This window comes from Natator depressus, chromosome 3 (genome assembly GCF_965152275.1).
Source record: "Natator depressus isolate rNatDep1 chromosome 3, rNatDep2.hap1, whole genome shotgun sequence".
Lineage (NCBI taxonomy): Eukaryota > Metazoa > Chordata > Testudines > Cheloniidae > Natator > Natator depressus.
In genome coordinates this window covers 146,024,577-146,038,242 of record NC_134236.1, presented here as the reverse complement: position 1 = coordinate 146,038,242, position 13,666 = coordinate 146,024,577, and the positions used below count along the sequence as shown (strand labels likewise).

Below are 13,666 nucleotides of genomic sequence, written 5' to 3'. Positions count from 1 at the left end.
TCTCACTTGGAATAGCAGAAATCAACCATGCTAAAAAAAATTTAAAAAATAAAAATAAAAATAAAAAAAACCCTGAACTCTTACCACAAAAACTTAATAGTGGTTTGTGGGTATGAACACCCCTCCATTAGGAGCTAAATGGAGAAAAATTTCATGACAAACATTTTCAAGTTCTTCAAATTAAAAAAAAAAAAATGCTTTACAATTCTGAAGTCAGAAAACAAAGGCCACATTTTAAAGCTCAGGTGTTTTAAGTCTGGGCACCTAGTTTTATATTTAAGCAGTACCCTTATATTTAGAGTCTAGGGTACCCACAACTTCCAGTTAAGTCACTGGAAGTTGCAGGTGTTCATCTCTGGAGAGCAAACCACTTGATAATTAAGTACTTAAACATATGTTTGGGGTAGTTGGCATTAGGCTTTTTCTTTGACCTGGCTTCCTTGAATATATGCATAACATGTATAAATGTAAACCCACAACCACCACCAGAACAGACACTCCATTGCACACATTTCTACCACTGGGGAGATAGTGAACAACACATGACAGACGCTAATCACATCATTTAATGCACTAATGGAAGGCATTCAGATACTACAGTAAAAATAAAAGGAGTACTTGTGGCACCTTAGAGACTAACCAATTTATTTGAGCATATGCATCCAATGAAGTGAGCTGTAGCTCACAAAAGCTTATGCTCAAATAAATTGGTTAGTCTCTAAGGTGCCACGAGTACTCCTTTTATTTTTGTGAATACAGACTAACATGGCTGCTACTCTGAAACCTGTCAGATACTACAGTGATGAGCACCATATAACAATCTGAGCAGAATAATCCGAGTTGAGTTGACCAAAAATTTCCTAAGATCACTTTCAAAAAACAAACAAAAAAAAAAAACAAACAATCTACATAGATTTCTAATATTAAACAAATATCAGAGTATGAGAAGTCTGTTTCCCCAAAGTAAATGCACCAAATGGAAAACATAATTAATGCATCAATTACATTACTTGTGTATAGCAAATGAGTCTCTAGTTTAATCAAAATAGACAATTGCTCATTCCCTTACATATTACAAAATGTTTTCAATAATTGTTCTCACTAAACTAGCAAATTAATCTTAGGGCATCAAAAGGAAGAGTTACAATAAGATTTTTCATTGGTGATACCTTTTTTCCCCCCTTTTTCAGTCTGAAGAATCTATAGTGGGTTGATCAAATTCATATTTGAATTGTGTCCAATTAACTTCTCAAGAAACAGTAATTTCTCAGTATTTTAAAATATGAATATGTTGATATAGTAATATATAAGAAAATTATACACCAAGATTTACAATCTCTTGTTTATGTGCTAAAAGGCCATAAACAGACTAATGTTATCATTTACAGAGGATGCAAGAAATTACTCTCCATAAGACATTTTTGTCCAAAGATTAAATTTAGATACCTGGTCCCTTTCTGAAATAAATACAGAATTCTCATTTTCTTCCCCTAGGCTTTGCTTTCATTAGGAAAAATAGCATTAACTAACATGCATTAACCTCAACCTAAAAAGTGTGATTTTTAAATTTAAACCAGCAAAAATAGTGATGCCTTGAGGTAACAGGTTATTTTCACACTATGCTGATGTATTGGTTCAGCACAAATTCATACAGAAGAATCCACTTCCTAAAGTACCAATACTACTGGTAGCAGCACACTTCAGGATTAGAGGCAAGTTCTGAATAGAGATTCCTCCATTGGAAGAGACACCACAAAACTACTTTGTCCCACCAAAAGTGCAGATCACATTGATTCTGTGTTTTTGAGAAAATGACATCAACTGAAGTAGCTGTAATTGCAGCAGGTATAAACAACATCAGTCTCTGAAGAGAACCGTAGGATCCTGAAAACATTAACTTTTTCTATGTCAGAAAGGGTCTATGTCAGCTTTGTCTCAGCTAAGCCATTTATGAAGCCACACAAAAAAATTCTACACTTATAGTTGTAACCAGTAGGGGTCATTTCAGTGTAAAAATTGCAATGAAAGGGACAGAAAAAAGTAAACGATATCAGTTTCTATTCACATAGTTATATACACTGTTTCCTTAGCTAGTGAATTTCACTTTTATTCAAGCACATCTGTTATAGAACAGCAGCATGCACTGCAATAAACATGACATACAGTAATAATTTTTTTTATCCTGTTAGCCTGTGAAGAGAATATTACATATAGTGTTAAAAGCTAGCAATAAGGCAGACAACCTACCCTGTCATACTTCTACCTGCAAGTTATAGATCTAAACTGTCTGATTAGTTGAAAATAAATCCTTTTATTGGTTTAGAGATAAAACATTCAAATTTCTTCCACCCCAAACAATAAAATTAGGCCAGTTACATACCGAACAGTTTCATAGTTTAAGAAAATTATAGGTAGAACCTTACATAAACCAACATTTATCCTAGTAATATCTTCTAGATTTGGTAACAGTTTAAGCAGTTGTTTCTTTTATTTGAGAATAACAGCGCCTAAATTATCTCCTTGATGATTGCTACAGGAACAACTGGAACTAGTTTCTAGCCAAAGAGCACTGATTGAAATATAATCTTGCCAACAGAAGCTTCATACCATTTTTAAGAGAGTATATGGGAGGTTATTAGTTGAAATCATGCAAAGTTCATACTGCATCACTTCAAAAAGAATGAAATGTGTCTAAACTGCCAGAGAAGTCCACATTGTGATACATGAAGAGAGCTGGCTTGTCAAGACATTTAATTATTGTAGGCTTTCATTATTCCACTCTCCAGATCAAGCTATGTTTATACTTAGAACATGCAAGCAGAGGAACCATTATCCAAACAACTGAAAGATATTTTAATCATGATATCTTTCTATATATGTATATTTGTTTCTATGTATGTGGGAAAGAAAAACCAACGCAACACAGAATGAATCAAGGAAGCCTCTTGAAAAATTAGTTCAGAACTATGTATTAATTCATTAAAATACTCAACCCAGTTCTGCTTTCTTCACTTCAGCCATGCCTATGCAACCCCACTGAACGAATCCTGGGGGAAGAATGTTATTCTATTTGTTTTTGTAAAGCAGGACACACCAACTTCCCTCATATTTTTATGTTGTGGTTTACAGTTAACTTGTGGATCATATCAGTTATAAATTAGTATTGGATACTAAAATGATATGTTTACCAGCAACGAACATATTGAGAAGAATGGCAGTTTTGTCAGGATGGTAGTTTTATTTTAATGGGTTTGTGTGTTGTTTTCAAACAGCTTTTGGAGGAGTGCCTCCTCCTCAAAAGATATTTCCGAACTCTTTACTGCCCTCTAGCCTTAAAGCAAAGAACACCCGCTCCTCTTACTTTCCAGAATTGTCCAGTCGGTCTTCAAAAAACCCACCAAATAAAACTATGCATTTTCCACATTGAACTATTTCTAATCTCTTACCATCACGATGTATTTTACTTTCTTACATTTTAAGCTTTCCCTTCCTCAGCAACCTGACAAATGAGAGACTCCAGGACTCCTTCCTGCCACTTGTAAGCAAGTAAACTACAGGGGAAAATATCCCTGCATTTCCTCTATCTAGTCATGTTCACCACATATAAAGCAGGAAAAGTGAGACTGGCGGGTTGGAGAAGAGTTACTGCCATACGGATTTTTCCTGTGTAAGAAAGGGGAAAAGACGCATTTCATCATGGGGGGGAGGGGGGGGAAGGTGTTAAGTGACAGGAACAGGAAGGAGAAGTTTGCCACAGACGATCAGCCTTTGTGTTTCCTTCCACAGAAGGAATCCGGAATAAGCATCACGTGTATTATTTATCTGTTTATTGCATGAGGGCAAACTGCCAGGCTGTTGTTCCAAGCGCTTTAAATCTTATCAAGAAATCTGGCAGGGACATCAGTAGTTGGCCGAATTGATTGATACTAGTTAACATGATCTACTAATGAAAAGGGATTCGAGATTGCAACCGTTTTGGAATGTATAACAAACTACTTCAAACTACCAAACTTAAGTCAACGTTTCAAAACATGGGTTTTCCTCAGCAGCATTCAGTTAAATCCTGTCCGAAAGTTAGCGTGAAGGCAAAAAAAGTTAGTTGCTACCACAACACGATTACTACTGGTCTAATTTTCCTCTCCAGATTGCGAGAACCAGACAGCCTCACGTAAGAAGAAGTGGTATGGCTGGCAGGAGCACAACCATGACTAATGTTGAAGAAAGCAACAAGGCTAACAGAAAGAGAAAGCCTAGGCTACTACCTGATACCAAACGCTGCCAGGAGGGAAGAGCTCGGTCCCGGTGCCCCACCAAAACAATTAGTGAATTCCTCATTCAAATTTAAACAATCGCAATTGATTTTTAGACAAACGCAGGTGAGGGAATAAGTGTAACAACTCCCCAGAGCTGCAAATAAATACAAAAGAGGGCACCTGCCCATGATCAGTGGAAGGGTTGGGAAATAATCATGTGTTGCTCCCGTTCGAGCTGCACGGAGATTTAACTGGGAGGGGGAAGGGAAGAGGAGCAGAAAAGCCCAGGCAAACTCCATCGAGAACAAGGTCCCACCAGCCAGCCTTATATGCTCGTGCAGAGTCGTCGCCCCACGACTCCCCCGGGCCAGAGCTGACACCTAGCAGACAGACATGCTCCTATTCAAAGCAATTCGCATTTAAAGCCCCCGCAGCTCACACCGACTCTGCACTGGACGAGTGGGGGGAAGCAATCCAGTCAGAAGGCGACGGGACCCCTTTGGCCAGCCCTTCAGCTGGGGAACGAGAGGGGGCCGCAGCGACCCTTGCGCTCCCGGCAAAGGAGCTAAAACTTCACAGAGAGAGGGAGGGGAGCGGGGAGGCACCGGGCAGGGCGAGCCCGGCGGCGGGGCGAGGGCAGCCCTGACAGGAGCAGGGAAGGGGCCGCGCTGCCCTTACCTTCGCAGACGCCCACTTCGTACTCGGTGATGGAGTCCCCGTTGAGCGGCGGCCGGATGACACAGCGCAGCCCGCGGTCGCAGGCTCCGTGCAGCCCGTAGACGCCCCCGCAGCTCTCGTTGCGCTGCCGGGCGCACATGAAACAGCAGCCGCAGATGCCCAGCACGATGCTGCCGGGGCAGCTCTTGGGCTCCTCACACTTGGACTCGTCGCAGGGGAGGCAGACGAGCGCCCGGGTCCCGGACTCGCCCAGCAGCACCAGGAGCAGCCACCCCGCCCCCAGGTGCCAGCCGCCGCCGCCGCCCGGGCGCCTCCTCCCCGCCAAGACCGCTGCCAGGTACATCCCGGCCGCCGCAGCCCGGCCCGGCCCGGGGGAGCCGCGCAGAAGCCCCCGCGCTAGGTCACGGATCCCAGAGTCCGGCCCGAACCAGCCCAGCGCCGGCTCCTGTCCGCCGCCCCCGCCTCCGGCCCCCGGAGAAAAGTTTCCTCTCTGCGGCGCCAGCCAAACTTCTGCTCCAAACGGCGGCGACTCCGCCCGCTCCCCTCCGGGAGGCAGCGTCCGTCCGTCCCTCGCCTCCCCGCTGCGGGCTCCGCGGCTTCCCCTGCGCCGCCGGCTCCTCGCTCGCTTAGCTGCGGGCGCGCTGGGCGGCTGCTGTGGCTGCGGCGGGTCCTGGCGGAGCGAGTGCGGCAGTGGCGCTTGGCTCTACCCCGCTCGGTGCCTGAGCCCGGACTCCAGCCTTCGGCTGCCTGCGACTCTCCCAGCTCTGCACGCGACCCCTCCCAGTTCCCCATTGGGCGGCGATCGCGATCGCCCCGCCCCGCCTCTCCGTCCGCCCAGCTCATTGGCTAACTGACTCGAGGGCTCCACCGCCTTCTCCTCCTCCTCAGCCCCAGCTCCGGGAGCTAGAGGCGCAGCGGCAGCCGCTTGGGCCCCACGGCGACGGCCGTCTCCCTCCGCCCTTGCCTCGCCCGGGCGGAGGCGGAGCGGAGCGAGGCCGGGGTGGGCCGATCCGTGTCGCCGTGCGGGCCGGAGCTCCGTGCCCGTGGGGCCCCGCCCGGGCCGAGAAGGCAGCAGCCTGGAGCCGGGACAGGCAGCGCTCCGCGCCCGGGCGGAGCTCAAGGAGCCTCCTCCTCTTCCCGGGGCCACAGGACCCGGGACAAGACTCTCCCCCCTTTGCTGGCTCAGTGGCTCTCCTCAGCCCAGGCCCACGGAGCCCCGAGCGTGGGGGTATTGCTGGGCTCCCAGCAACGCACCGAGGAGCAGCTCCTGCCTGTAGGACTGAGGTGGAGGTGCCCGGCGCGGTGCTGCGATTTAAGCTTTTCTGGCTTCCTACAGGGATGAGCGTGATATAAACATCTGGCGAGCTGGGAAGCGTAACAGCGCTGACAACACCTCGCCAAAAGGCCTGGGTGCTCTCCCATCCCGGGCAGGAGATGAATCCCGGTCTTTCCTTCCCCCCCGCTCCCACCCAGGGGAAAGCCTCCATTGCTCCCATCAGTTTAAAATCCTGAGCTTTTCACTTCCACTTACAAACAACATGAGAAACCCAGAGCTTACAGCTTGTGTGTAAAGTGTAGCGCTTAAAATGTAGACCCCAGGCATGTTATCGGTCTCCCCTGGAGCAAAAATATTAAGCTTTCCCACTTATCAGTAAATCTCCCTGTCAAACGGCTGCCCTTCCCTGACTGAAAACAGAAGAGCATTCCTCAAAAGAAACACAGGGATATGAAATAATTAAGCAGGAGACCGAGTATGTGGGAGCGAGGGACTCATTGAATTAAATAGCTGAACTACATCCCAGTGGAGGAACAGAGAACATTGAGTAATAGAGGTGGGAATTACAAATAAATAAATAAATAGTTTGCTTTGCTCTCAGTAAAGTGTAGGGAAAGTAGCCAGCTAACTGACAAGCCAGAAACCCTTTAGTCAGAAGGCCAGCAGCTCTTTAGACTGGGGTAGGGGTTGGTATACCTAGTAGGTTGCAGAGTGCCACAGGTACAAGGTGAGTACAGTGTTTATGAAGCTATGCATGCCAACCTGATGAAGGGGAAGGGGGAAAAATAATGATGTGGCTTATAGGAATATAGTACAGTAAGCCCACCTCAAAACTACCTGCATCAGTTCTCCAACTGAGGAAGCCTGTACCCTGACAGAGGTGACCAAAGAGGAACAAAGGGACACTGTCCATTACAAAAAATTAGTCCTTCGGTAGTGACAAAAAAGGAGAATCAGTGTGCACAGATCAAGACATTCTAAAGGTACTAAATAGGCTGTAATGTTACTGAACTTTGTACATTTCTGATGATAGAATATGTGATGACTGTGAGAATAAGGTAACTTGGTCAGTGAGTGTGACTGTGGCAGCCCTTACAAGGCTGAAATGGGGAAGTCTTTGGTTGCACAAATTGGTGCCAATGATATAGGAATTATAGCTAGGACAAAGGTTCTGAAAACTAAATATAGGTTATTAGAAAGAAGTCTATATATGCCCTTTATGATTTTTCCAGTTCCATATACAAGCCCAGCTTCATAGCAGGGATTAACATCTCAATTATAAGCTCAAGACTAAAGACCCCAGGGAAAACTCCATGGCTGGCAGGGTTAAGGACAATTAGAACAAGAGTTTTAAGTATATCTGGGAGAGACACGGAAGCTTGCTGTGAATGGGGGGAACAGAGAGATATTAAAGCCAGAAAAATTTAAATTAGAAATAACCCACAAATTTTTAACAGTGAGGGTATTGGAACTGGCAACTGGAACAAACTATGGAAGCAAGCAGTGGATTCTCCATCTCTTGTTGACTTCATATCACGAATGTATGCCTTTTTAGAAGATATGCTTTATGTAAACAAGTTATTGGGCTCAACACAGGGGTAATAGGTGCAATTCTAGGTTTCTCTTATACAGGTCAGACAATATGACCTAATGCTCCCTTCTGGCCTCAAAAAGCTATGAATCTGTCGTTGAGAAGTTGTACAGAGGAAAGACTGATTCTCTTTTCCCAAAATATGTCAGGAGTAGCTCCATTAAAGCCAATGTTAAAACTGGTATCAGAAAGAGAAACAGGCCCAAGATGCTTGCGTTCATTGGCATTTTATGCAGGAAACACAGAACAGAAATGCCACCCCTAAATCAAAAATTTTACAATCTAAATATAAGACAAGAAACAGCAGATGAATAAGGACAGACAGATGGAAGAGTACATGAAAACAGTGAGAGAGTTTATCTTTATAGCTTACCTGCACTGCTACTCTGAATAGGCTGTCCTTGTACTGGTGGACTGACAATACAAGGCTGCACCTTGACTGAGTCATAGCATGTAAGGCCGGAAGGGACCACCAGATCATCTACTCTGACCTGTATATCACAGGCCACCAATGGCAACCAGCACCCACACATAAACCCAACAACCAAAACAGGTCAAAGTATTAAAGCTCACAGGAGATTACACTATTATGTGTAGGACCCTACCAAATTCATGGCTGTGAAAAACACATTAGGTGAAAACTCCCATTAGGTGCGGGAACTAAGGGTGCTGGGGGTGTGGCCTCACCCCCTGGCTTGAAGTGGTTTCCATCATATACAGTGTTTACTGTTTGGTTCAGTGCCTCTTAGCACCCCCACTATACAGATTGTTCCAGCACAACTGGATCAACCACACGATGAAATCTAGCTGTTTGCGGGAGGAGGGGCAGGGCTGGAGGAGCCCCAGCCTGGAGCTCCTACTGTACAGCAGGCTCCAGCTGCTAGTCCTGGCCAGGATGGGACTGCCCCTTCCCCTGCACAGCTGCTCTCTAGGGAAAGATCAGACCCACCTCTGGGTACCTCCCCTGGCTGTAGGAAGCTCCTTGGCTGCACTGCCTTCAGCCCAGCTCTGAGGACAGCACAGAAGTGAAGATGGAAGTCCTGTGACCCTCCCTACAACAGCTTTGTGAGCCCTCCCAGCCCTCTTTTGGGTCAAGACCCCCACAGTTACAACACCCTGAAATTTCAGATATAAATATCTGAAATAGACTATTTTAAAAATCCTATGGTGGTAAAATAGACCAAAATGGACTGTGAATTTGATAGGGCCCTAATTATGTGCCACAAGCAGAGAGTAAGAGGAACCAAGGTGCACTCATTGCCCAAGGGAATTGATTAAGTAAAATATACCCATTTAATTCTAGCAAGTTAACCACAGTCCGTACTACAGAGGAAGGTGAAAAACCCTTAAAGTCACTGCCAATCTGAACTGGGAAAAATTCCTTCTTGACCCTCCATATGGTGATCAGTTAGACCCTGGGCATATGAGCAAGAAACAGCCACCTAAGTACAGGAGAGAGAGAAAGAGAGAATGTCCCATGCCTCATTAGCGCATTGACCCTTGGTGTCCAGTGTCCAATTTTCAGCCATGACCATCTCTGATGCTTCAAAGTAAGGAGAGAAAAAAAAAGCAGATTGCACAGGAGGGTTGCAAGATCCCTTCCTGATCCCTGCAGGTGACCAGCTGAAGCCCTGAAACGTGATTTTAGAAACATAAGACATAAACCAGAAGGAGATCCACAAGGTTGCCAAGCTCTGCCCCACACTATCACAAGCAACCCCATTATACAATCGCATTTATAAATTTGTCCAGCTCTCTCTCTCAAAACTAATTAAATTGTTTGCCCCTACAACTCCTATTGTGAGGCTGTTCCAAAACCTCACCCTTCTGATGGTTAGAAACCTTCTGATTTCTAGCCTGAGTTTGATCATGACCAGTTCATACCCTTTTCTTGTGCCAACATTATTATTCAGCTTAAATAGCTCTTCACCCTCCCTGGTGTTTTCCCCTCTGATGTATTTACAGAGAGTATTCATATATCCTCTCAGCTTCCTTTTTGCTAGGGTAAACAAGCCAAGCTTTTCCAGTCTTCTGTCAAAAGATAGGTTTCAGAGTAACAGCCGTGTTAGTCTGTATTCGCAAAAAGAAAAGGAGTACTCCTTTTCTTTTTGTCAAAAGATAGGCTCTCCATTTCCCTTGTCATTCTAGTAGCTCCTCTCTGTGCCTGTTTCATTCTGAATTCTTGAACATGGGTGACCAGAATTGTACGCTGTATTCCAAATGAGGCCTTACCATTGCCTTCTCGGTCTACCGGAAATGCCGCATCTGATACATCCTAGCATTTGCCCTTTTTGCAGCTGCAAGCTTCCTATTCATCTTGTGAACAGTCAACACACCCAACTCTCCTCTTCTGTCGCTTTCAACTGAAGAGCCCCCAGCTTGTAGTGGAAATTCTTATTATTAGACCCTAAGTGCATAAATCTTGACCTGTGTAAAAGGCTATAATATTTACTAAAATACATACAACACCCTTTGATGACTGGAGTTCTCATGGGTCACAGTTACCTATTTTGTTTGGGCAATTCTCCCTTTCAAAATCTTGTTGAATGGATTACAACTGCGCACAAAAACCAGCCCAAGCAACCAGGATCCATTCCTTCAGCAGAAAGTGGAATGGAGACTTCCAATGCACACATTTTTTTTTTTTAAAATGTACAATGAGTCTAGTAATTCCAAAAAAATAATCTCACTAAATCTCTCCAAAATCCTCAGGTTGACTCTGTGTAAAATGGAGTGATCATGATGGACTTTTTTCAGAGTAGCAGCCGTGTTAGTCTGTATTCGCAAAAAGAAAAGGAGTACTTGTGGCACCTTAGAGACTAACAAATTTATTTGAGCATAAGCTTTCGTGAGCTACAGCTCACTTCATCGGATGCATTCAGTGGTGGACTTGTGTCTTATATTTGGGGAAGGATAAGTAGTAAAAAAAATTCTTCCACATCCCTGTCAAAGATGCTAAGGTTGGATTTGTACATATTACAAATAAAGACTTCAGCTATCTATATTTTAATAATGTATGATGCATCCATTGCCATGGTGTCTGATTGCATTACATACATTAAATAAACAAGCCATCATATTATTTATATATATATATATATATGGAGAAATCAAACACACCAGTACATCAAAGAAAAAATCTCCAGAGTCTCAGTTTAATAAAGTCAAGCAAACAGTTAGCTGAAAAGACAAGTCTTGCATAGGGTGCTAAAGGCCAGCAAACTCAGGCTCTGGAGGACAGCCAATAAAAAGTGTTTAAATACAAATGTGGCTGTGTTTCAGTGCCTGGCATAGAGAAGACATTGTAGTGCAATGGTAATTTAAACAGTAAAATTATTTTTGATTTTCAAAAAACTTACTATAATAGAGTACCATCAACAAAGAATTATATAAGTAGAAAATCCTTAAAGTAGAAAGGGACACCGAGGTGTGACTTGAAAGTCAACAAATTCAGACTTTGACTAATTTACAAAAGGAAACTGAATTTCACTGTCAGGTCCACTCACTGAAAATTCACTTCCTCTTGCCCCCACCTGATTCAGTCAGAGGTCTCTTGGTCCAAGTGTCTCAGATTATCTCACCCCAAACGCCTAAATTGCACTAGAAATAGACTAGCACACAATGAAGATCACTAAACATTATCACCAAACAAACAAACAAAAAACCCAAACAAGCCCAAAACATTTTTTGACAAATAGGCTGCCACATTCACAGCAGCTTAAGCTTCTGGGCTTGTTTCTCCACTGACATTGCTTTTTCACTAGTGTAACTTCAGTGGAGTGGAGCAGAAAATCATGCCCTCTTAGTGGTCTGATATTCATTTTCAGTGCTTTGGAGATATTTTAGCTGATTTTATCATATATATTGTTTAGGCTTGGTGAGGACACTTTTTTAATTACAAAATACTGAGTTTCAATTGCATTATTTATTGAAAATCTGAATAAAATCTATCTCAAACTGTTATTTTTTATTCTAAAATTTGTTCCAATTCTGCTTGTATATCATATCAATGGTTCATCTAATTCTTCCAAAATGCTTTTCATGTTGAGGGATATCACTCATTTTAGTTCCAAATTTACCTATTTTCCACACAAATTTAGGGTCCCCTCTCATTTATTGTTATCATTTACAGCAGAAATAAAGGATCATGAAAATAAATGTATGCAAAGAGTTATTTGGATTAGCAGAATGGATCGTATGTAAGTTTCCTGCATGAATAATTTTTGTACCCCTCATTTTGTCTTTGTCATATATTATATCCCATGTTTATGCTTTGGCAGGCTGAGAGGTATGATTTGTGCCTCCCCTGTAGCACTGTATATCCTTGATATAAAACTTCTAACCTAAACAGATTAAACCAGGTGAGCAGTCTCCAAAAAGGGGTGGGAGGTGAAGACTGTCACCAAGATAAACAGCAGTGAGAGGAGCAGATTACATGGTGATAATTCTTCCCTCCCTCACAAGTATATTGTGAGACATAATTCATTAATGAGAAAAACTGGGCCTTCAGATGCCAGCAATTTCTATCGCTCACAATGGCTCCCTGCAGCAGATCCAGAGAAGCAAGACTCCTGTGGAAGGCTTGTACTGTACTCCTTCAGGGCATAATGTTTTCATTGAGTATTTGCAGTGACACCTGGCAGCCTTTTCAAAAAAAGGTAACAATTTATTAGTCATCTGGAGTACAGAATCTGAATGTCCTTAAATTAGACATTAAGACAAGGTCTATTCTGGCCAAGCCAGTGCAATCAGCCAGCCAAGCTGTTATGGAATCCATTTCAGTCTCTTTCTTGCCATCTCTGTCAGTCCTAGGTAAGAGCGCCTGACTTTCTGCAACAGCCAACTCATATCCCAGTATCCTGACCCCTTTTGGTCTATCGTCCTTGAGCTAGGACCTTTGCTCTGCTTCCTCGCCGAGAAATGGGGAAAAATCTCCTTCCTCTTTGTCTTGGTTCCTACAAGTGAACATCCTGGCAGTTGATATGGGATTAATTCCTTTCTTGAATGACCCATTCTTTCCACCAAAGACAGGTACATGAGAAAACACCTCATGTCTCCAGGAGTGCTCCCAGAGCCACTCTTTTAAACCTTTTGTACCCACTGGGTAGCAATGCAAAGTACTGAGGGAAGCTGAGGCATGCATAAGCATAACAATATTAAAGAAAATTCTCACTTCGACACAACTATAACCACACCACTATTAATATGCCTATGCAGAATAAAGAGATACACTTGCATATTTAACCTGGAATTGTCAAAGCTACGTATGGTTAACATGCTATTTACAGTTCACAAACATTCCTGCAATATGCTGTAGTTTTAATTTTATTTCTTATTTTGAAAGATATTAGACATGACCTTGTGAAGTTCTAAGTGCTTCCTGAAAGATGCTAAGTGCCCAAAGTTGCCATTGACTTCAAATGGAGTTGGAGGTGCTCAGTCTCCTCAAAGTTATGTAGCACATTGTAGCATTGGAGCTCTATTCCCTAATCTAATATATAATGTGGTCCAATGTATAGGGCATTAGGTGGAGACACAGGAGACCTCGATTATACCTGGCTCTGCCAGTGATCTGATGCATGACTTTAGGCAAGTCACTTCAACTCTTTTTCCTCTCATTCTTTGACTTAACTATTCAGGTGGTAAGCATTTAAGGGCAGGCATTTTACACTATGTGTAAGCTCAGTGCCTAGCACAATGGAGTTGTGATCTCATTTGGGGCTTTAGGTGCTACTATAATACAAATACTTATTAACTTGGCAATTGTTTCCTTATTTAAAAGTACTCTAGGAAGGGTGTATAATATGAAGACCCTCAGTCTACTTATATTTCTGTTCAAGCTTTAGTGATTCTACTGAACTAAACTGA

The 13,666-nt window shown here is 43.3% G+C and overlaps 1 protein-coding gene across 6 annotated transcripts in view; it reads right to left on the bottom strand.

Moving 5' to 3' along the window:
• CRIM1 (cysteine rich transmembrane BMP regulator 1) overlaps positions 1 to 5,289 on the bottom strand; it is a 305,273-nt gene extending 299,984 nt beyond the window's left edge. For all 6 annotated transcript variants that reach the window (XM_074948988.1, XM_074948986.1, XM_074948983.1 and 3 more), the window contains exon 1: positions 4,932 to 5,289. In XM_074948988.1, coding sequence (XP_074805089.1) covers positions 4,932 to 5,274 — 343 coding nt within the window. In that variant the 5' untranslated portion in view covers positions 5,275 to 5,289. The remainder of the gene's footprint in view (positions 1 to 4,931) is intronic.
• Positions 5,290 to 13,666: the final 8,377 nt, after the last annotated feature.